Here is a 26,103-nt window from a genome sequence, read left to right on the forward strand (position 1 = left end):
GCTCTGTTTGAATAAGAAAGATAATTTAATGAGTTTCTTTCCGGTTAGAAGAACATTTGAACCAATCTTGATGCACAATTTCAAAAACACAATGCTCATGAAACGATGCATCACATCTGTATGTGCACATTGACGAACAATTATAAAATAGCCAAGACTAAATCCAAGAATACACAGCTCTTCTGTAGACAGGCTAAATATGTATAATTTTTATGGCACAACTATCATAGACCTGCAGATTATGCAAAATAGCAGAATCATTGCTCACAGCAGGCAATTCTGAGTCACTATACCTGCCATGGAATTTAACGCTCTTAGAAGGAGCATCTCTGAATTCACTGCCAGTAAAAATATTAAAGCTAAAGTAAAAATTTGAAGAAGAAAAAATCCCCCATCTCTATACTAGTTCTTCTTACTGTAGATCTTGTGATATGATCCCTCAGTGCGCATGATGCATATTTAACCAGAACTGACAAGCAAACCAATTGAAAAAGACATGAATCACATCACACATGGATCATATGCACACTTCAGTCAGACAAAAATAGAGCTGTTTCTGGTGTCTTTAGTACCCCCTGCTCAGAGCGTTTGGCCGCTGCATGCACGCTGTTCTTCAGTGCAGTGTGGATGTGCGCTCTTGCGGTTAGCACGCATGTTGAGTTGAAATCTGATAAAGCGTAGCTCGTTAGATTTTTAGGACCCATTCATACTGTAATGGCATCAACCTTGTAATTCATTTATCTGGCTGCTGTTAGGGAAGGACTAATCTAATATGCATAATTCAATGTCGTACTAAAGTCAAGACCTGCACGAATGTGCAAATAAACTCTTGACTGTAGTAAGTGTAGATGCCATATTGAATTTTTCATGAATTAAAGAAAAATGTTACAGTGAGGGACAGATGAGCATATTTATGTCTATCATTCTTCATTTTCTCTATCTATCTATCTATCTATCTATCTATCTATCTATCTATCTATCTGTCTTTCTGTCAATCTGTCTGTCTGTCTGTCTGTCTGTCTGGTCTATCTATCTGTCTGTCTTTCTTTCTTTTGTTCGTTCTGTATGTCTTTCTGTCAGTATATCTATAGTTATTTCTCTCTGTCTGCTTGTTGTTCTGTCTATTGTGTTTTTCTATCATTCTGTCTGTTTTTTTATGTATATTTGGTATAAAAAGTGCATTAGAGAAGAAATAGGCGCTTTCACAGATATCATAATATCGACTGACATTTTCTAGTTATTGTCTGAAATAGGAGAACTTTACTGAAACATTTTGAATGGGAGATAACAGAAGTGGAGGCGTAGAGAGAAAGATGGAGGGACTGTGAATAGGAAGAAGGAGATGCTGTAGGGGTTTAATTTGCTTTTCTCTAACAGACGGCAACAGCCAAAGAAAGTTAATTACCCTCCCGTCTCGCATCTCGATGTGTGTGCGTGATGCGACCAGGGGTGCGAGCGGGTTTCTGTGCCCATCTGTTTTCCTGCCAGCCAGAGCTGTTAAGAGGCTCTCTGCTTTAGCATGCGACTGTTCTTTCTCTTTCACTCGTTCTCTTCCTGTGTCCCTTTCTTTCTCCCACATGTCTGTCTGTTTCTCTCATGTTTCATGTTGTGGATTTGTTTGTGTGACCGAAGGCTGTCTCATATTCCTGTTTGTGTGTGGCGTGTTGAACAGGAATCCACCCCCCCCTCTGTATGTGACACACAGGTGGTGTGCTTGTCCATATGTCTCAGGATCAGATAACAGCATGAATATTGCATGACATGAAAACATGTTAAGAATCCCTTGCAGGAAGTAACACAGGAAGTGAAACTCAGAAGCATAAAAGAACAATCACAGTCCCGCTCTGGTATTTGCTGATTGTGTTGTGTGTGTACCTTGCAAGTGCAATACGTGCATTGAGCAAGTAATGTTATACCCTACGGTCCCAATCGAATAATTGTTTTACATGGGGGCATACTGTCATGTCAGCATTAACAGGTGCTATTAGAGATTTTATTGCGGTCTGAAACGGTAATGTGTGTGAAAATATTAGGCTGAGTTTAGCTACATTTTTTTTTTTTTAAAGATGCTGTATGTAACATTTTGACTCTACTAAAGCATAAAATACCATAATATGTTTGCAGATATTTAAGAAACATGCTGAGTTAACATGTTTATCTGAAAAACAATGCTACAGTCAGTTATTCTCTTTTGAAAATGTGCGTTCTGGGCCGGAATGTTGGGCTCCGTTTTGTTTCGTGAAACCCGCCCACTGCCAGTTTACCAAATTGTATGTCAGCACCCCGGGTTGCCAGTTGGTGGAAAAAACAGCATATTTCATTTCATTCATCGTTCCTGTTTGTGTCGTCAATCTGGCAACCTGCATGTGTCTGAGGAGGAGGGGCCGGGTAAAAAAAAACCCCTTTCAAATATTTTGAAGTTGGACTGCAATACCTTTTTCAACCACTCCGTGTCAATTCCTACATAAAGCACCTTTAAAGACCAGTGTCACGTGGTACTTTAAAGAGCAGGTCAGATGGTATTTTAAAGTGTCCCAATATTGTATTGGAGTCCCCTACATCAGGTTTAAATGCATCTAAGGTCAGAAAACATTGTAATTTTCTCAGAATATACATTTAATATTAGAGTCATTTGCCAATGATTAGGAAATGATTCGTTTCAAGCAAGTTCGGAGCAAGCCCCTCCCTTCCTAAAGCATACTCTGCTCTGATTAGTCAGCTGGCCAAACCTGTTGTGATTGGCACAGAGATGAGTCCTTGAGCCAGTTAGCCAGCGCTACCATTGACAAAGCACCTTTACATAAAACAATAATATAGTCAATCCGTTCTTATAATGACATAAAATACAAAAACACTTATGCAAGCGAATTGTGCCCACAGCTAAAGTTTAGCTGCTAAACTGTGAACACTAGGTGGATACGTTAGCCGAGTGCTAACGTGACTAACTGATTAAACAATACAGTTTGTAAACCAAAATATGTCTACTGTAATGTTTGAAGAACGACAGACAAAAGACGCTTGGTCTTAACTTTTAATCAGAACGCAGAACAGTTGTATTACAGGAGCACCAGCCGAAATCACTCATCTCTCCCGCATTAACCCTGTAACTGCCAGTGCAGCACAATAAACAGCAGCTTCACAATTATTATAAAGTCTGCGTGTTACACTACATTCTTTATTATTAAACAAAGTAATTAGAACAACGTCAGTCTACAATAATTTACATATTCTTAGGTTCACTGTGAATTTTTAGAACTACTTCAGTAAGACAGTAATATCGTGCTTTACCTGGAAACCTAAAGCTGCACTAGGTATACATCACACATTGGCACAAAAAAATTATATTTTGAGCACTCAATTGAAAATGTACACCTAACGTATCAATCGTACTACTTACAGGTCGTGGTTCAGAGAGCTTGTTAGTCCAAATTAAGAAGATTAGAAGCCAACGAAGATAAAAGCCCAGATTATAGAAGCAGTTTTTGATAAAATGACAAGCACACAACAAAAGGCTCGAATTGTATTTCTGTGGTATCCTTGAACACCGCGTCTTCTCAACATGATGTAAACACACTAATAGCAAAAGTGTTTGTGGGCAGATCAGACTCTGTTCGTATGCAAATTTGTTACCCAGTGACGTACAGGCAAACAGGCAAAAGAGTCGAAAATATAAGGACTCGTTACGGCGATTCAGAACCGACTCTCTCTTTTGAGAGACAATATCTTTATTTATCATGCACTTTTTTGATTAACAACTTTGCAGATTGTTTTCATTTAAGGATAGCTACGTTATAAACTGCGATTTTTCAAAAACCCATCTGACCTGCTCTTTAAATTGTGTCCGAATTGTCTGTATTTACATGCTGTGCAAATGTATTGTATGAATAAAATTGCATCACTATGTCCTCACATGACCTAATTGGCGTCCTTACACACAAGCTTTATCATAGAGTCACGCAAATGTTATTTTTACATACACTAAGTCATCCTGAGAAACAATTACCATCCAGTGCTTATAAGACAATGGTATTTGTCCAAGGAAGTGTGTTTTGCACTTATTGGTGAATGGGACAACAGGACTGTGCATAAGAGAACAGAATGGTGAAGAGAGATTTTATTCAAATTTGTTTGTACAGAGTTAAGGTAGTTGAATGTTGTTTGTCATTTTTATGCGTAGCGTGACATGTAATGCTTGGTATTTTTTATGTGATATTTAAGCTACACAAAACGTAATTTTCCTAAGCGCAGACTCCTGGCTTTTTGTTTTCTCTCACAATGTGAAAAACATTAGTCATTACTGTACTGTGATCTAGTCCCACAGTTTAATGAGCAATTTCCCATGAATTGTTTCACTGGAATTACTAATTTCTCTCTCTAAATCCTCATGTGTGTCTTTCCCCCAATTTGTTTTTGTGGGCTGAAATTGAATTTTCTCCCCTGTTCTTCATTTGTAATATTCACTATTAGCACCCTTTACTGTGGTTAATGTTTCTAAAGTGGAGAAACCCCAGTAGACCAGTTCATATATTTATTTTATTATTTTCATTATTTCATTAGTCTGTGCCTGTGATGCAGTTATTCTTATATGTCCTGAACATATGTACAGTTACATAATTTTTAAGCTGTCATCACCAGTCATTGGCATAAAGTCTGAAACGCATTACAGCTTTTTCTAACTTAGAACTACCCACTATGAAATCATCCTCATGCACTGTATATATGATGGATATGTCTTAATTATGCAAATAGATTTGATGCTTGCAAACTTCAACAAGTCCAGCAAATACATTGAAAAAAATATTACACTGGAGTAGGACACAACTTCATTTTCTTTATATAATAATGTAACTTCATAGGGCTTTTGCTGAATGATACACACTACACACACACAAACCTCCTCCAAAGGAGAGTGTATATCTTTCATATCTCTGTTCCAAGTCACTCACGTTCAGCATCATTCACATTTTCATTCTGTTGTGTAACCTACCCTGTCCTATTATGTTTCTAGATGACATAAACGATCTCATTCAGACTGTGTTTGTATTTGTGATGTCAGACTTTGCCGTTTTGAGCCGATGCACTAGGGATATATGTGTCTGTTTTCATCTCTCAGGCCTGTGCTCACCCAGGTGTGTGTGTGTTGTCACAGTGATTAATGTCTGGCCCAGCTGGCATGGGCAGGAGCCTTTGGCGTTGCCACTGTGATGGACGAGGGCCACCAGAACAGTGGTGTTACTGCTGTGCCAGTCATAACCTTGAGCTCAACACACACACACACGCTCTGCCTGCAGGTGAGACCCCCTCAGAGACATCAGACGCCAGAGGTTTTTGGCAAGCTTTTGACTGCTCTAACACAATGCTGCTCCGTTCTGTTTGACATTCAATTTTAAGTCATTTAAATATCTTTTAATGGTCGCACCTGTAAACATTAGAAGAAAAAAAAAAGTGCAGCACAGTTTCCACAAAAATATTCAGCGACACAACTGTTTTAATTGACAATAATGAGAGATGTTTCTTGAGCGCCAAATCAGTATATTAGAATGATTTCTGAAGGATCATGTGACACTGAAGCCAGGAGTAAAGATGTTGAAAATTCAGCTTTGCCATCACAAGAATAAATTTAGGGGCACTATGAAATTTGTTTTATTTTTTCCTAAATTCTGTTTTATTTTTTTCCAAATTCCTTTTTTTCCGTTTAAATTTTTCTGGATTCTGTTTTTTTTTCCATTTAAATTTTTCTTGACTCCTTTTTAATAGTTAAATTAAAGTTTATTAATCAAAAAGCATGTCTAATTAATTAAAACCATGAAACGTATACATTTTCACATCAATTTAATAAAAAATGTAACAAAAATTACATGTTTGGGGCCCTATGAAATTTTTATTTTTTCTCACCATATTTTTTATTGTTACCAAATTCTGTGTTTTAGCATGTCTAATTATTTGAATGCATAAAACAACTTAATTTATGTTTTTTTTTCCTTTTTTTTTCTTAAAGTAGCCTTATGATTTTTTTTTCCCTCAGAAATTCTGTGTTGTGTATTTTAAATTTTCTGGTTATCAAATGAAGGCATAAAACATTAATTTATTGAAAATTAAGCAAACTTTATTTTTTGGCAAACAAATGGGATTTACTATTAAAATTAAAACATGGAAGAAATGTGTGATTATTACTTAAAAAATAATGTTTGTTTAATTTTAGTAATAGTAGTAGGCTATGTACATTCTACTGAAAAATAGACTTCAAATCAATGTCTCAATGTCTTCAAATCGATGTTGTTCATGTGTTAACGTCCTCATTTAGTGAGACAGCAGATGCTGTAATCACCGCGAGTGTCACGCGCACTTCAGTATATGTGTTGTAAATGAAACTGCGCGTCTGCGCCATTCATTAACAGAGACACGCAGAACATGCAGGATTCATATTTAAATAGACTTTTGCGGCTTAATAGTTACAGATGCTAGTCCATATCGCAATTTGATTTAAGTGTAATGACCTACTTTTGATTAATTCATTCAAAATTGGACAAAATCCGTGACATTCCGCGCTAAACTGTGAATTCCATTTTTATGACTGGATTCCGCGTTTTCTGCATCACGGACATCATAGGGCCCTATAAATTGCATTTTAAAATATGTTAAAAGAGAAAACTGTTATTTTAAATTGTAATGATTTTCCTCAATATTATTGTTTTTACTGTATATTTGATCATATAAATGCAGCCCTGGTGAACATGAGACACATATACAGTGTTTTTTCAAGCCTTGCAAAGCGGCAATAGTAACTTAAGAAAATGTTGGTGTAATTATTTATTTTTTAACATTTATGACCCATTAAAATTTAATGGTTTAAAGGGGAGATATAAATGTAATGATATTCCAATGAAAAAGAGAAAAACACTTTAATGTACAATATTTATACGTATCATTAATTTTGCCTTAGATCTAGGAAAAGTTCACTATACTGTTAATTATATAATTAGCAAGTCATGGGGACACATGCTACACAAATGGCACTGTTTCCTAAGAGTGTTTTCGTGATATTGTGAATCATATGAAAGTGTGTGATTCCTGATGCCTGTGTGGGTCAGAAAATACAAAGAATGTTTGTTTTTGTCTTTTGATGGCTTGCTGTTCCCTTTAAAATGGCTGTCTAAGCAGATTCCCTCTACCCTTATGCAGAGCACACACACACAAACACACTTTAAAGAACTCTATAGGTAGGCTACAGTTGGATGGGGACAATGACAGAAGTTTAGTACTGCATTCTGGAGAGAGAGATGGAGTCACAGAGGAGCAGCTTTCAGGTTTGTTTTTTGTCAACTGCAGCCTGCTGGGCAGCCTCCTGCTCAAAGACTCTGTAATGGACTGGAATATATAAATGTTGTTCCAAACCTGTATGGCGTTCTTTCTTCTGTAGATGACAAAAGACAATATTTTGAAAATGCCAGTGGTTTATTCTGTCCATTCAGTGTTCAATGTTATTTTAGACCCCAATGACAAAAACATTTGAAACCTTCTTCAAAGTATCTTGTCTTCCACAGAAGAATTTCATACAGATTTGGAATGACATTCATTTTTGGGGTGAGCTTTGGGTGAAACGGCTTCCTTTTGGACCTGTAGTTTATATCCCCTACTTTTACAAACACGTTTACTCTCTGGGCTCAGGGTGAATGAAGTATTTGTAGTGAAGGATTATGTTCTACAAATTGGTTTTGAGTTTTTAGGGCTTGTCTGATTTCATAACGATTCACTGGAGCCTCAGGGTGTGATCCGTAATGCTGTGTAATTATGTTACAATGACCTCTCCTTTATCAAAGCACATCACATGCTGCTCACCTCCCATAGGAACATCATCCTTCCTTCCCTTTCATGTCTTCCTCATCTTTCCTATTTTCTCATTGCATTCCTAGTTGGCTAATAAAAGATTCATTTCCAGTTCATTAATGAAGGCAGATGGCTGGATTAAAGAAACCCTGTTAAAGATTGGAATTTTCACCCTCTGTTAGGTCAAAGGTCAAATCTGGGATTTTGTTTGAATAGTTTTTGGAATAATCACTAAATTATCTGCTAATGTGGTATAGTGTGACTACTATAGTCAAGTGTCTTTTATTAGTATTCACCTTTCACTGCTTGAGGTGTTTGAGATGGATTTTCTTGCTCTTTTGATATAAAAATATCTTCTTGTACTATGGAGAAATACTCATGTTCACAATGCAGAGCTTCCCATCCAGTCCACCAAGACCTTTTTTAGAAATTAAGCTGTAAAGATAGGTAATTCATGATTATGTTGTCATGAATACATTTATATATGTTTAAGTGAAAGTGACATGAAAGTGGTGTCCCATACTTGGAATTTGGGCTCTGCATTTAAGCCATCCAAGCACACACACAGCAGTGAATAGTGAACACACAGCAGTAGAAAGCCATTTCTACGCAGTGCCCAGGGAGCAATTGGGGGTTTGCTGCCTTGCTCAAGGGCACCTCAGTCGTGGCTATTGAAGGTGGAAGAGAGCGCTGTTCATTTACTCCCTCATCTATAATTGCTGCCGTACTGAGACCCGAGACCTTTGTGTTATAAGTCCGACTCTCTAGCCATTAGGCCACGACTGTGTCGTGTTATATGTGCCCATGTTTACATTTCGAAGGCTATTTAGTGTTTAGTAATTTAGCGGTGATGATGATCCTTATATCACATGCAAAGAGTTCAGCCAGTCATAACAGAGGTCATTTAAAAGGGTCATATGATGTTGCTAAAAAGAACATTATTTTGTGTAATGCAATGTGTTTGTGGTTTAAGGTAAAAAAACCCCACATTATTTTCCACATACTGTACATTATTGTTTTCCTCTATGCCCCACCTTTCTGAAAGGTGTTGATTTTTACAAGGCTCATTGTTCTGAAAAGCGAGGTGTGCTCTGATTGGCCAGCTATCCAGTGCGTTGTGATTGGCTGAATACCTCAAGCCTGTGACGGAAATTTTACACCCCTTACCCTACTGTGATGCCGTCTCCCGGGACGATGAGACAATAAAACCCATTACAAATGAGGCATTTGTTGCATCCAGTGGGGACATAATTACAGATTATAATGACTTATACTGTCTTTTTACAAGTTGCGTTGTGTATCGCGCCATATAAACATAAAACCATGTCTACATTTGTGATTGGAGAAACGACAAACAACAAGCTCTACTCTACACTACTCAAAACTCATGTTTGAATCGTCAGTGGCAAATCCTTTACATATGAAAACGTACTTACAGGCTGTGAGTCAGAAGCGCCGGACTGTCCTTGCAAAGTTGAAACTGCCCCACTTTATAGAAACAGACACTGATATTGTAGGCTACTCTCCACGAAATGGCACCAGTGGCAACAGTGAGAATCAAAGTTACGCCTTCTTTCTTTGCGTGAACATTTAGGCAGCGTTATGCAAATCTTCCCACATAGTGACATAGACATGTGGGGGCGTGTTAGAATGAGCTTTAGGAGGGTGTGGTTGACTCTTAACTTTCATAAAGAATATCTTTTTGGATTTAAGACTTTAGTCTTTGCAACTTTACAGATCTTCTTTATACACCAATAGCTTGTAACACTCCAAAGAGAAAGAAAAAATTGAAATCGCATCATATGACCCCTTTAAAGATGTCATAAATATATGGTAGGAGAGGCTTTTTTTGGTGCAAGAAACCATTACTTTGTCCCTGGACTTAAGGGGAAAGGATGTGAGAATATGTCCACTCTAAGGTCTCTTTGGAAAACCTGTAGTGCATTATTTTGGTGTGAAGATGATAAAGTGTCTGTGTTTGTAACATTTTCAGGTAGCGGGCATGTCTACGGTAAACTCTTACAATTCTGAGGCTTGTATAGATGTAATATATGAATTTCTTGAGTATGGTGTTAAAAACCACCTAGTGTACAGTATGGTGTAACTGACTTCTGGATAGTTTAACCCACGGTGTCTGGTTGTAAGTGTGAAATATCACCGTCAGCTTTTCAAGTGTTTGCCTGTACCTGTGTTTGCGCGTAACACCCTGTGTGTGTTTTGTGTGTTTCAGGTATGAAGATGAGGAAGTTTGCGTACTGTAAGGTGGTGCTGGCCACCTCTCTAGTGTGGGTGATGCTAGACATGTTCATCCTCCTCTACTTCAGCGAATGCAACAAATGTGATGACAAAAAAGAGAGAGGATTGCCGGGGAGAGAGAGTGAGTACATGCCTACACACAATTGTGCTGTATATCGTGAAGTTATCACATACTTTTGTTAAATAATAAATATGCCTTAACACATCAATTACAGACACATTTTGGCCATTTTACTTCTAAAATGTGTTCATGTTCAACTCTTTCAAACTATTTTAGATTTTAGAATTTTTATATTATATTGTTATATTGATGTAACAATAATTGTAATAATTTAACAAAAAATTTAAGTTACAATGGTAAATTATTTGTAAGTGGCCTTCTCAGTACAGGTTTTGCCAGATTTCCCTGTTTTGTTTTTCTTTCTTTCTTTCTTTTACATCTTTACTTTTTTCTTCCTTTCTTTCTTCCTTCCTTCCTTCCTTTATTTATTCTCTTTTTATATAATCAGTCTTTTTTAATATTTGGTGAACACAAGAATCGACAAACAAATTATACACACATTTAATATAAAAATAAGGACACACATAGGAATAGACTTGTGTTGTTTTTACAGTTTATAAAAAGCTGACTGACCTGAAATCCGAACCTTACCTGTAAAAATAAATTTAGCATTTTTACAATTACTATAAATACATTATTTTTAACGGATATAATTCATTTGGAATGGAAGAAATCTAGAGCAGTGGTTATCAACTGGTGGATCCATTCTGATCTGTTCTGATGTAGTCATGGGCAGCAGGTGGAAAGCAAAGCTAAATGCAAATAAATCAATTCAGTTTAGCATATAAATGGAGAAGAAAATGCTTCCTATTTTTTATGTAGTTTATGCCAATCACAGTCAAATGCTATGGACTGTTTTATTCCATTGTAATAATGATAAATGACCATATTTGATTTTAAGGACATTTTAGTTTACTTTTTATGAGTTGAACAATTTTATGATGGTGATTAATCTCCATATAAAGGTAAACTATTAATCTGAACGCAAAACCAGTTGGGAACCACTGCTTTAGAGACTATAAAAAGGTGCAGAAGGAAGATCTAGAATTCGAAAGGAACAGTCACAGAGAAAAAGTATGTGTATAGTGATGCAGTGTGAAAGCATATGGTCTCGTAAAGCTTTCTTTTGTCACTAACTGACCCCCCAGCCCCCTGGTCAGGTCACGGTTTGTTCTCCGTTGGTCACTCCTAAGCTGCTTTACTTTGGCCATCATCTCATAGAACAATAGCCATAAAATAATCTGATCACAACATTAATAAAGCACATTTCTGCTGGTTGTGCTTGTGTCTTTAGTGATGATTATATGATTTTTACCCTTCAGAATCCCTCAGGAAAGTCATTGGATTTTGCTGAGTAGGGAAACAGGACAAAGTTGCCTTGTAATGTGCTCAGTCTGAACAGCTAAATCCTGCCCACTCAACACGCATGCGGCTCACCCGTACATACACATACAGTGTACGCAAACGCGCGACACAAGGCTTAAAAACAGGCAGTTTGCCTCTTAGAGCAGATGTAATCTCACACTGTTGCAAATCTGACCTTAATCGCACCAAAGCATGTTTTTTGAGTTAATGATCAAAGCTCAGTGCTTATCTACTCACACAAAATCCACAAAAAAACACACACTTCACTCACACACGGCACAATAAACAATTGTGCACAGACATCTTGACCACAAATTATTTTCGGTGGGCAGGATTTATATAAAAGTTTTTTATGTACTTTTACACATTTGTGGTTGCATTTTCACCATTCTGAAAAATTTTAGGACAAATATTATGATCATTGTTTTCTTTTTAGTTTGTGTAAGGAGAGAACAGTGTCACTGAAGAGCATGACTGAGATGAAATATGAAACATGATATGTAAAAATCAACATAAATATCCCTTTGGAACAGGATATTTTTTGTTGTGCCAATTCCAGTTTTGCAAAAAGTGTGACAGTAATTTTTCATTATGTGTATTACATAAAATGTAAGCTGTGCAAAATATCCGTAGAAAGACACATGACATCATTTGAGATGTGGTGGAAATGCTACTGTGGTATTGTGGGTTTTCATTAAAAATGCCAAAAATAACATAATTCTCCTGTGATGTGTGTATATCCACTTTTGGACAGATTAAATAAACTAGTGAGAGCATGATGGGTTTATTTTCTAAAAGTCCACCAGGCCCAAAATTGGCCATAGTTGGAAAAACGCCCATACTTACTCATTCGAAAGCCAAGGGAACAATCTCGAATCCATGTGTGTTTGTGTTCCAGTTGTGGTTCAAAGGCCTCATGACGGCCCAGGGGAGATGGGAAAGCCAGTGGTCATCGCTAAAGACCAACAGGAGAGGATGAAGGAAATGTTTAAGATAAACCAGTTTAACCTGATGGCCAGTGAGATGATTGCACTCAACCGATCTTTACCGGACGTGCGTCTCGAGGGGTGAGTGTCTGCTCATTTATGATTGCTTCCTTTAAAGTGAGTTTGTTTTTGTTTAATAGATAAATTTTAGGCTTGTAACTGACCACATGAACATTTTGAAATGGAGGTTTGGTATTGAGCTGTGAGGGCCGGTGTTTGGCTGTTTGACTTATCGTATAAATGATAGACGTATCGTGGAGTGTGTGTGTGTGTGTGCTTTTTGCTGAGTGAAATTTGTATGTGGCAGGAAGTGAAATGTAAACATTGATCCGTGAAATGTGCTTATTTTCTGCCCCTCAGATGAATTACCAGCGAAGGATTTTTTCTCAGCTCTTTTTGAAGCAAAGCAATAGAATAAACATTTTCAATTAAAAGATAAGAGTGTGTCAATTACATAGTCACAGTCATGAACTAACTTCACACACACAGTGTCACAGCCACAACTTTCACCTTCACAACAATGTGATGATCTAACTCTAACTAAGAACATGTTACTTGTTAATGCACAAACTTAGTACACCAGAGGGTCGAGGGGAAACTGGTTGAAATTTGAGTGAGAATGAAAGCGCTGAACTCTTCTTCTTAAAGCAGAATGTGGTCTGCTCTCTTTTCAGCTGTTTTCCAACTTTGATTTTGTAAATGTGAAAATAAAGCCGCATTTGGGCACACTGTACTAATTGCTTTTTTTTTTTTTTTTTTTACTTGCTTTTCCTACACTACACAGTGTAATATTATAGTTTTGTAGAGAAATTCATTATTCATCTTCAAGATTTACAGACTTTCTGACAGTCAGGTGTGTCACAAACTGTCAACTTAGACAGGAAGTGACCATCTGTTCGATGTATAAGCAACATTTTTTTTTTTACATGCAGATTGTCTGAAATGTAGATTAGTTTGTTGTAAAACACCAGAGTTTGTATGGTTTGTTGTTTTGCAGAGTTACGGGATATGAATTTCTGCTCATCCAAATGTAATTAAATACATATGTTAATTAATTGGAATTATATTTCACAATGTTACTATTTTTTCTGATTAAATTAATGCAGCCTTGGTGAGCATAAGAGACTTTCAGAAACATTTAAGAAAATCTTACCGACATCTAACTTTTGAACAGTAGCATACAATTACGTAATTAATTATACTAATATGTGCAACAAGAACACTGGAAATAAAAAGTATTACAGAACATTTGAATAAAATTAAATAGCTATTTTATATTGTAGAACATGTTTTTGGTGAGCCTTTTCACAGTCATGTCCAAACTCAGTTACATTTGCACAAGCCAATGGACTGTGAACTGCGTAGTATGTGGTGAATTGTTTGATGTGTCACAATCATCCACCCTAAGTGTTTTTTAAACACCTACTATCCTAAACGTTTGCCACTTCAAATATTAACTGCTAATATTTGTGTTGTAAAGGTCAGATTACCTTGTGTGGATAGTGAGTGTGTGGATTTTTCACACTACGTAATATAGCTTCAATTTCTGTTATGCTTTGCAATATTAAGTTCACTGAGGTGAGACAGAGAAAAGGAGAGATGTGTAGAGAAGATGTCACATTCGTCCTTGAGAAAGCAGAGGACATTTGTGTGTGCGTGGATTTGTGACGCTTCTTTTGTTCTGTGTGATATCGCTCCAAACAGCCCCTCCGTTCCCACTGCACTAAATAATGTGGAGTTTGTCCCTCTACAGTGGACACACATTCTTTCAAAAGGCCTTGCCTTGAATATTTACGGTTTTAATAAGTCCCTGGATGTTCTCTCTTTCAAGGCGTGACCATGGAAAGTATTCCACCCTGACAATAATGTCACCCGGGGTCTCGGAGCAGACGTAATATTCACACACTCGCATACAGCTGCACGTCAAGCATTACGTCAAGTGTGTTTAATGAACTAAATCCTTTGCATATGCATCCTGGCAGTGCCTCGCGGAGTGATAAATCACTGGGTCACTGGAGAGAACTGCAGGTCTGATAAAAATGCCAGGTCTATTGGTGTTTAATGAGTTTTGTAATTATGTAGGGCCAAATCTCTACCTCTTTCTTTTTGTTTTACATGATCTGATATTAACAGATTTATTGTCAAACTGAGACTCTCTCTGTGTGTGTATGCAGGTGTCAGTTTTTCTATCTCTCAGACAGCAGTTAGCATTGTTTGTTTTAGAATGCTCATATTTCCCTTGTAGATATAAGTATATAAATAATACAGTGAAAAAGTAATATTGTGAAATATTATTACATTTTACTATTTTCATGTATTTTAAAGTGCCCCCATTGTGCCATTTCGAATATTGCCTTTCATGCAGTGTGTAATGTAGCTGTATGTGAATGTAAATGATCTGCAAAGTTGTAAATCCAAATGTACACAATAAAATTATTGTCTTCCAAAAGAAAGAATCAACTCTCAGCAGCCAAAGCGAGCCATCAGTAATTCGAATCCCACTTCTGTGACGGCTACACGTCATGGGGCAACACATTTGCATAATGCCCGCCTATGTTCTAAGTTGTGTCCTATGCTGTGAAAGTAAATTCATTTTATGTTCACTTCCAAAAGATGAGGCTGCAAAGAATCAGTGGTTGACATTTTTTTGACCTTGAATGCATGTAAACCTTTTTTAGAAAACACCCAAAACAATATTAGGAACCTTATTTCAAAAATGGCATAATAGGGGTACTTTAAAATGTAATTTATTCCTGTGATGCAAAGCTGAATTTTCAGCATCTTTACTCTAGACTTCAGTGTTACATGATCCCTCAGAAATTATTCTAATATGCTGATTTGCCACTCATGAAAAAAAATTCTTATTATCAATGTTGAAAACAGTTGTGCTGCTTAATGTTTTCATGGACACTAATAAATTCTTTGATGAATAATAGAAAGTTCAGAAGAACTGCATTTATTTTAAATAGAAATATTTTGAAACATTGTGAATGTTGTTTCTGTCACTTTTGATTAAATACATGCATCCTTTGAGCTGATGCATTTGATTCCAGTTTGTTTCAACCAGGAAATGAGTCAAATAACTGTTTTAAAGTTTGCACATGGTTTTCTATGTTGATGTGACAGAATTTGAGCAGGTAGGGGATGTGCAGTGTGGGTGTGTATGCTGCAGCATCATGTTTGTTTGCCTCTGATTTTCAGAGAGCACATGGTCTGACGTGTTTCGTTGACTCTACAGCTCAAAAACATTTAAGAGCGGAAGAAGGATCCATTTTCTCACCTCCCTCTCTCCCTCATTCATTCTCCTCACACACACACTAACGAATCTGCAGAACCCGCATGATGCGATCATGTCGACATGCACCAAGACGGTGTCCAGCATCTTGTTAAATTCATGTCTTGTCGGATCTGGGCTGTTGGGGTCCAGTGAGTGTGTATAGAAAATCACACGCACTCAAGATAAGCTTGTCATCTGTATAGTCTACTAGCTGTGTGTTCTGATAAAATAATTCACAAGCAATTGTTCATTTACTTCTTGTTGTCTCTGCATATATTAACTGAGGAAGGAAAACTGAAGCACTTCGGCTTTAAGTATCGTTTTTCTTCTGGTTTGATTATCAGATTCTGATTGGACTGATTTGGCAGTATCTTAGCAACGCTCTTCAAACATGCCATTATGCTTTACTTTGCATCTGCAGATAAGCCTTTTCCCGGTTACCTCTCTGTTTTCTCTGACCTTCTGCTCTCTGTCTTGTCTTACACACACACACACACACACACACACACACACACACACACACACACATACATACACACACACATATATATAGCGCTTAAGTGCTGAGTGTGATGTGTACTAAATTACTGTTTTGCTGCTCTGAATGGGGTCAAATGGAATACATTATTCTGTTTCTCTAAATTGCATATCAAAGGAAGATGAGCGAGAGCTGGAGAGAGAGATCTGATATCAAAGAAGTAAGATATCTCAATCTCTATGGAAGGAAGGAAGTGGAATAACTAGGCGAGAACAAAAAAGGAAAGTGGAGATGAAAGCTACTGAAAATGTGTGTGTGTGTGTGTGTGTGTGTGAGAGAGAGAGAGAAAGAGAGAGAGAGAGCGCAAACATCTTCATGTATTTGTGCCTGGTTGTGGCTGTTTCTTCCCAAACACTCCCCTGCATAAACTGTCCCAATATTGTGCCATCTAGATGAGTCTCAGTGTGAGACACGATCCTTGAAAACTTGGCAAAACGGGAAACTGAAATCTGGATGATTTATGAGGCCAATAAATGAGTTTCACGTTTGTGTTTTCACATTTTGTCATTGAAACTGTGGTATTTAGAAATCGGACTTGGAAAACATCTGATGTGCTGTGTAGACATTATTAAAACCACGGATTAAAACAGTTCAACGAACAAGCAATTTTTTTATAAAACATAGCAGGTTTATTATAATGAACTAAAACTATATTCATTACTTAATGTATGTTAACTGAAAAAGAAAGCAAACTTATTTTATTTCCGTTAGCTGCCAAGTCAACATTTCTCATTTTCATTTAGTTAGACTTGATGTATTAATAAGTACAAGTAAAACTAATAATAAGTCAATTTAAACTATATAGACGTGTAGACATAAAAAAAATTACAAAGTTGAATAGTTGAATGACTAAACTTCAGCTAAAATGAAAATGGAAAAATAAAAAGCAAATTCACAATATTAAAGGGATACTCCACCCCAAAATGAACATTTTGTCATTAATCACTTACCCCCATGTTGTTCCAAACCTGTAAAAGCTTCGTTCGTCTTCGGAAAACAATTTAAGATATTTTGGATGAAAACCGGGAGGCCTGTGACTGTCACAAGGATGCGCTGTTTCTACGTGTATTTAGCTTTGATTTGAAAGAAAACAGCGCATCCTTGTGGCGCGGCTGAAGAATCATAAGAACAAAACAAACACACCTTGACATGGATATACACACATAAAAAAATTGACAAAGTAACTTCATAAAAAACACTTTACACATTGTTTTCTTCGCTTACAAAAAGTGTTCCTGTCGCTTCATATAACCCAGATTGCACATCTGATAGCAGATGGAGTATTCTGTCAACGACTTTCATACCTTTTCTGGACCTTGACACTGCTATTTACTTGGCAGTCTATGGGACAGTCACAGGCCTCATGCTTTTTATCAAAATATCTTAAATTGTGTTCCGAAGACGAACAAAGCTTTTATGGGTTTGGAACGACATGGGGGTAAGTGATTAATGACAAAATTTTCATTTTGGGGTGGAGTATCCCTTTAGTAATTAATGAAACTAAATATCAAACAAGATTGACTGGTCTGGTTCCAGTTGCGCGAGACAACAGTTGCACCATTACTGTTTTAACAGTCACATTAAGCTGTATGTGAAATCAACAGAGCAGAACACATCACAAGTGTTCAGTGTTGTTGGTTATAATGATCTTTGGCTGCTGGCTCCTCTTAAATTTTTAACTAGCTTCAGACACACTTCTTTTACCCCATTTCTGCTGCATGTGCATTGTTTCTCTCGCTGCTGAAGACATAAAGCACCCTGTTACTGATTAAAAAAAAGCTTCAGTCAGATGACAGAGTTATTTTAACAACCGTAGCATGGAAACGGTGGTGAAAGATTGCTACTGTTGTTAGAACACTGTAGAAAATTAGAATGCTGCAAGGAGTTCCAATAACAATAGACTACTAGTCTAATTAAACAGCTGATCTTAATATTCATATCTAATTCATCAGCTTGACTGATGAAAACATTTTTTAATGGGAATATTTTCTGACACCACTGTTTTGACCCCAGTAATTTTGATGGCTGTTTTGACAGTACTTTTTCGAAGTACTACTGTTGTCCACAAGGAAATTAATAACTGTTCCAAACTATTGTCCTCTGTATGAAGACCTCCAATGGGAAGGAAATGCAAAGGCTTGACCTTTTGGATTTTTGGATCATTAATTGAACATCCCTGCTGTAGAATATGATCCCCTTAACCAGATTTGTTGTTGTATATTGACCTTCATAACATGATTAGCTGTTCAAAAGTGTGCTTGATTGCCTGATTGGCTGTTCTGCATACTGTTTAACAATGTGATTAACATAATCACTGTGAGATTCGTCAGCTAAATTGTGCATTGCTTGATTTCTCGTTTTGCCTTTTTTATTCTTGTTTCTTTTGTCTCTGTTTACGAGTTTTTGGTTTGCCTTCCCAGTGTGGCAAGCAAAATGTTTTTGGCTTGTATTTCTGTAATTAGCAAGTTGCACAGAACCATTAAAAGCATATGGTCAAGACTGTAAACTCACAGCCAGCATAGATTTACACAACCATGCCAACACACACTGTTTTTATAGTTGTGTGTCACATAGAGGGAACAGCTCACAGCTGGAAACAATACTGACCTTTTCTCCTTCTTGTGTGTGTGTGTGTGTGTGTATGTGTGTTTGAGTTTGATGTTGAGAGCTGTACTGTGGTACAGTAACACAATATTTCCTTTCTTTTTATGTGTCTTTTACTTTCCCTCAGATTCAGGTAGCTTTTACTGGCTTAAGTTTCTGAGAAGTCAAGAGAGACATGCCTTCTAAAAACATTGGATGAGAAAATAATTGACTGCACAGAGTGAACAATAAATAAATACAATGAAATATGAGATTGATTAATGTATAAATAATTTGCACTTATATACTGGAGTTTTGGAGACAATGCAAAATGCAGACAAAAACATGCGAGAAGAGGCAGTGTTAGTATTAATATCAATTCAATAATTGCAAGCAAGGATGCGTTGTTTTCGTTCAAAACGTATCCTTGAGTCAAAGTTGAAACAGAAGTGCATACGCAGTTTGCATCCAGCAGATATTCTCCAAAATGGTGCTACAGTGATGCGGAGAGACACAGAGGAGAAAAATTGTATTCTAACAAAAAATATTCTCGTCGCTTCGTGGGTGGGTATAAACTCATGTGTGCGGGATGCGGGAGAATAAGGGTGTACTCTCACTAGGTAATCTTGACCATGCCTGAGCGTGTTTGACCCCCAAAGCCCAGTTCGTTTCACTAGTGTGATCGCTTTGTGCTGCGCTCAGGCGGAGTTCGTTTAGCCACTCCTGGCTCGGTTTGAAATGGTGGGCCAGAGCACGGTTCAGTTGGGTTCGGGTACTATATTCATACAGCCTTATCTCAAACCACACCAAATCACTCAAAACAATAAACCACCAGCATGATTACATATATATATATTGTGAGAGGGCCGTGTGTCACTGCATCCCAAACGACTCAAAATATTAAACCACAAAGTTAAATAAACGATCCACTCCACTGTGCTGAGCAAGCGCGATTCTCTGCTGTCTTCACATGCTATCGGAAACTTCCTATTTCCCACTTATGAAGTCGTGATTACGAGCACTTTGCATTCTTTTCTGTTAAAAATAACAGGGAACAGTGGTTTGACTTTATCGGGAGCATTCATGTGAACGCTGCTGCAGTCTTAGGCCCTCCCCAAATGCTCTCATTGAGTGAGGCGCATGATGACGCCCATCCCAAGCCAGTACTGATCAACGCCCACCCCTCCTGTGACCCATGGCAACGGGCTTTCATAATAATAATAATAATAATAATAACAATAAACTGTGTGAATACACGATAAAATAATTGTCGGCGTTAATTAATTAATGTGATAATGCGTTAACTTGCCCAGCCTTAATAAAAACATAAAAATTAGTCCAGTGTTGACTTGAGTCCACAATTGTCATTTGTAGTCTGTTTTGGATTATGAAGCCAACTGTGACAGCAGCTGATTGCTTTTGTATTTTCATTGGCTGTTTTGATTCTTTTCTTAAATATGATGAAGGCGCTGGTCAGAGAGATTTGGAATTAGCATGTGTGTGTTTGAGATTACGATGACTTTGAGAACTGATGACTAACCGATCCTGTGTGTCCTCTGACTGTTATCTCCGCTTTAGAGGGAGAGGAAAAGTAAAAGAGAAAGGCTGTCCTCTATTATTCCTCCGAAACACACACACACAGCAGAAAATGTGTGTAAAATCGCAGTGAGCTGCATCATTGGACTAACTTAATCTAGTAGGATGTCCTGTAAATGACTGAAAAACTACAGCTTACTTTTGTCTTCCACTGCATCTCTCTTTCTTTCTCTCTGTGTGCTGAAGTTAAACAAGATTTGGCCAGAGGAGTCTGATAAAAAAAAAATCCAGTCTAGTAATGCGTGTATGTTTGTGTGTCTGTGTGTGTGTGTCTGTGTGTGTGTGTGTGTGTGTGTGTGTGTGAGATGGAAGAGTTCTACAGACCTACGGCTGTTTTTGTCTCTCTCTGATTGCACCAAATATATCCAATTATTCCTAAGACCTGAGAAATGTGATTTTGTGCGTGTCTAGTGTCTCAAAGGGTTTGTGGGAGCATGTGTGTGTTTCATCTTTGATTCCTTCCATCTTTTGATCAGCCATTTGTTTCCACATTGTCGCAGCTATTTTAGGCTGATTCAGCCTTTGCTTTTAGACACATGCACACAAACACAAACACAAACACACACACACACACACACACACACACACACACACACACACACACACACACACACACACAAACACACACACACACACATACACACACACACACACATATAAAGCCATGGCTAGACATATGCTACCTCACCCACTCAGCTCACTCACACTTTGATGGTGTCTGTGCTGATTGGAGGGAAGGGATGCATGATCTCCCTGCTTTACCAAATTGATTTTTATAGAGAGACAGAAAATCTAGGAGAACGGACACCAAGGAATGAGAGCAAAATCTTTGCTTCCTTTTAATCAAGCAGGTAGCAGGGCTGACCAATCAGACGCCTCGGCTGCAAATTAAACCATTGTCTGGGGTCCTGAGAGTCGACATCAGGTTAATGAATTTAAAAAGAGCAGTCTGTGTGTTTCCGGATGATGAGCTTAAGAAAGATGGGGCCGGGAGGGTCTGTGTTACCGCAGTGAAGGGACATGATGGGCTACAATCCCTCACCTTCATTTAATTAATTGTGTGTGATGGCAAATAGGTTGAAAGTAGGGCTGGGCGATATATCGAATATTAGCGATAATATGGAAATAATTTTGAGGACGATGTCAATTTTTAAAATATCGGGAATATTGAATATTTCAAATTCAAGCATACTTTCCCAAAAGAACGTGGCGAACGTCCAAAAAAGGAACATGTAACTTTGGACTGCTCTACACGCCTCTACTATGAGAGCTTTCATGAGAGCAGTTTCCAGATAACAATAGATTAAATCCCCGAATCAGAGCTTTGGGGTTACAAGGATACATTTTCTGTCCGGTGTTTGCTTATTTTAAGCAATCTGGCAAGCATACGCACGCGCTCACTCCTCATTGCGGAAGAACTGCCGACGATGATCTGAAAACACTAAGCTGGAGTTTAGCGATCAAAATGAAAGTGTTACTCAACCACTCTGTGTTCTGTCATGAGACCTCAACTGTATTGTTTGCGATTGTGATCGCTGAATAAATGCACTTACTCGACTGCTGATGTTTGAATAGAGAAACATAGGCTATTGCCATTTGGAATTACTATTAGGGAATTTCACTGTTATATTTACCAATTTTCATAATATAGACAGAGAGAGTGCAAAAGTCTTTGGTATTCATTTATATATATATATACATATATATATATATATATATATACATATATATATATATATATATATATATATATATATATATATAGTGTGTGTGTGTTTTTTTATATATATATATATATATATATATATATATATATATATATATATATATATATATATATATATATATATATATATATATATATATATACAGTACAGACCAAAAGTTTGGAAACATTACTTTCTTCTGCTCATCAAGCCTGCATTTATTTGATCAAAAATACAGAAAAAAAATGTAATATTGTGATATATTATTAAAATTTAAAATAATTGTTTTTAAATTTATTATACTTTAAATTATCATTTATTTCTGTGATGCAAAGCTGAATTTTTAGGATCATTATCACATGATCCTTTAGAAATCATTCTAATATGATGATTCATTATCAAAGTTGGAAACAGTTCTGCTGCTTAATATTTTTTCAGAACATGTGATACTTTTTTAGGATACTTTGATGAATAAAAAGTAAAAAAAAAGAAAAAAGAAGCTATGTTTTTAAAATATAAATATTTTGTAATAACAATATACACTACTGGTCAGTAATTTGGGGTCAGTAATTTTTTTTCTTTCTTTTTTTTAAATAAAATTAATACTTTTATTCAGCAAGGATGTGTTAAATTGATAAAAAGTGATAGTAAAGAAAATATATTATTAGAATATAGATTATTAGAAATGTTTTTTTTATTTTGAATAAATGCAGTTCTTTTTAACCTTTTATTCATCAAATATATTAGACAGCAAAACTGTTTCCAACACTCATAATAAATCAGAATATTAGAATGATTTCTAAATGATCATGTGATAGACTGGATGTTACATGTGACACTGAAGGCTGGAGTAATGATGCTGAAAATTCAGCTTTGCATCACAGGAATAAATTATTTTTTAAAGTATATTCAAATAGAAAACTATTATTTTAAGTTGTAATAATATTTCACAATATTACTGTTTTTTCTGTATTTTTCATCAAATAAATGCAGGCTTGATGAGCAGAAGAAACTTATTTCAAAAACATTAAAAATAGTATTGTTTCCAAACTTTTGGTCTGTACTGTATATATGTGTGTATATATATATATATGTGTGTGTGTGTGTGTGTGTGTGTGTGTGTGTGTGTGTATATATATGTATATATATGTGTATATATATATATATATATATATATATATATATATATATATATATATATATAAAAGAAATAGCTATGTGCTTCAGCAACTAGCTCCCCATCTAAGAGGGTTTTTAGTGTCAGTTGGAACATTTCATGTTTCATGCCACAGAGATTCTCTTGAAACCGGAGACAATTGACAGACTTTTGTTCTTAGCTAAAAAACAATTGTAAAAAAATAAATAAATAAAATACTTATCACGGTTTAATTATTTTCCCCAATTGCATAATTTAAATTGTGAATTGCATGCACTAAAAAAGTTGACAGAATGCACTTTCTGTACTTGTTTTGCACTACTTCAGTTACATATAGGCCTACATGTGTTCATTTAATAAAAAGCAGTAAGTGATCACTTGGTATAGTTTTTTTTTTTTAACTGCTTAAATTAGCTGTTCAATCTAAATTGTTTTTGTTGTTTTTTTTAATGGGCAAAAGAAAATCATGTTTTTTTTTTACTATTTAAATATGCAAACATATCAAGATATATATTGAATAGCATACAATTTTTTACAATATCGTGATATAATTTTTTTATATATATCGCCCAGCCCTAGTTGAAAGATGTCACGCCTCGTTTGTCTTTCTTTTAATGTTTTAGTGTTATTGTTTTTTGTGTAAGTTATTATCATTCATTTCGAGCATTGTGGTTATGTTTTGCCTCTGAATGTGGTTTTGTACTTGATGTTTTGTCTTTTGGGGTGATCGCAGGGCAAAATCCCCCAGCTGTGCTTGGGCAAACAGGAAATGAGGCAGGAAGTGGAAGCGTGTGTCCCACTTTAGCTCTCCAGATATAACAAACACTGGCTTTCCTGTTCCTACCACAGCATAGACTGGCACAGTTACCTGCATTTACATAATCGACAAACAATCAACACATTCTCTGAACCTGCCCACAGCCCCTCAAACGACCAATCAGAGCTCGTGCTCTGGCTGACTGACTGTGATTTAGACAAATGAGGAAGTAGAGGAATAGAATGTTTATGGAAACATTTATTGGAATTTTAGAACATATTCTGGAATCCAAGAAAGACTGTAATCTCTCTTTCTCTCTCTTCAATTAAATTCATTGTGTGTTTTATTTGAACGATCTTATTGTCAGAGCATTTCCACAATAACTGACTGCAACGTAACAATAAACAACACATGCAGATTTAGTTACCAAGTAATATTAACAAATAAAATGCAATGAACAAAAGAATAAAACAACTACTGAGAAAGTATCTAACAATGAAATTAACAAAAAATGGTTAAATGAAGTAACCTTAATTTAGCAGAACTTAAAGGAATAGTTCAGTGGTGCCCCTAAAGGGAAAAAATTAGATGGAGGAAAAATCATATTTCAAGTGTTTTTGTTCCCCTGAGAAACTTTGGAGAGCAAATGCAAAAAGGTTTTTCGTGCAACTGCAAAAGTTTAGTGAGGGAACACAAAGCTTTTGTAAGTGAATGCAAAGTTTCTTAGGAGAAATAAACCGTTCCTTGGGAAACGCAAAACTTTTGTGAGCAAACGCAGAAGCAGTTTATGCTTTTATGCTAATATGCAATAAGAAATAATGCGGGAATGCTTGTATGCATTTTATGCTAATATACAAAAGCATATTCTTTTTTCCCATTTCTTCTTATTTTCCATTACAGTGTCCCTTTAGGGGCTCCATATAGTTTACCCAAAAACCATCTGAAATTTGAAGTCCTGATACTGAATCATGTACTGAATATTTTTTCTTTTTTATTTGTTCAACTTAAACAACCTCATATTCAAATTCGGTGTGTCACGAAAGTTTACAAGACAGAAGAACCAATCACATTGTCATTATTGACATCACATGGCCCATTTATTTTCATTGTATGAAAGCATTCTTCTAAGCTTCTGTTGTGTTTAGACATATTTTTAGATGAACTGTTCCTTTAAGAAGAATTATCTAAAAATAAAGACTAGATGAAAGTGCTAATCACAGCAATGTTTCTGTTGGTGAATACTAATGCTTAACTCATTCACACTGAATATTGCACCATACCGTAAGGTGTGATCAAATCTGCCAAAGTCACAAACATTCATTCAGACTCTCTCTGTCATCATTTATTCCAGTGTCATCTGTTTTTAGAGCTCCTCACACAAGATGAGATGCATTCTTAGTCTCTCCAGCAGCTCACCGTGTCTTCATAACAGCCTGTCTGTTTCTGATAAGAGCTAATCTCCGCTCATCTCAGACAGAGCTCTCTGTAGCTCTTCAGACCCTGTGTGGTCTGTTTATTTGTGTGCTCAGGAGGGAAGAGAGTTGAGAAGAATAGCTTTTTTTATAATATCTTTATCTTGATTGTCTGCCAGTTTGGCTCATTCTCATTGCCTAATTTTGTGTTTTGCAGGTGTAAAACAAAGGTGTATCCAGACGATCTCCCACGCACCAGTGTGGTGATTGTGTTCCATAATGAAGCGTGGACCACTCTGCTCCGAACGGTCCAAAGCGTCATCGACAGGTCACCGAGACACCTGTTAGAGGAAATCGTGCTGGTGGATGACTTCAGTGAGAGAGGTGAGTGTGTGCACTAGTGTTGGGGACCAAATGTTTCCACAAGGATAATAGTGGAGGGTCGTAAGTTCAACAGCTTTGGAAATATAAACATTTGGTCACATTTGGAAACATTTGGTCTTAATGAAAATATAAAAATGTTTTTTTTTGAGGTCAATGAAAAGTTCCCACCATGTAAAGAAAACAAATGTGTGTGTTTGCT

General features: G+C 36.5%; 1 protein-coding gene across 1 annotated transcript in view; it reads left to right on the forward strand.

The window, feature by feature from the left end:
* Positions 1-26,103, forward strand: part of LOC109106312 (polypeptide N-acetylgalactosaminyltransferase 1-like) — a 92,337-nt gene that overhangs the window by 42,540 nt on the left and 23,694 nt on the right. Inside the window, exons 3-5 of the mRNA XM_042771904.1 lie at positions 10,058-10,204; positions 12,408-12,576; positions 25,738-25,904. Coding sequence (XP_042627838.1) covers positions 10,060-10,204; positions 12,408-12,576; positions 25,738-25,904 — 481 coding nt within the window. The 5' untranslated portion in view covers positions 10,058-10,059. The remainder of the gene's footprint in view (positions 1-10,057; positions 10,205-12,407; positions 12,577-25,737; positions 25,905-26,103) is intronic.

This window comes from Cyprinus carpio, chromosome A16, assembly GCF_018340385.1.
Source record: "Cyprinus carpio isolate SPL01 chromosome A16, ASM1834038v1, whole genome shotgun sequence".
NCBI lineage: Eukaryota > Metazoa > Chordata > Actinopteri > Cypriniformes > Cyprinidae > Cyprinus > Cyprinus carpio.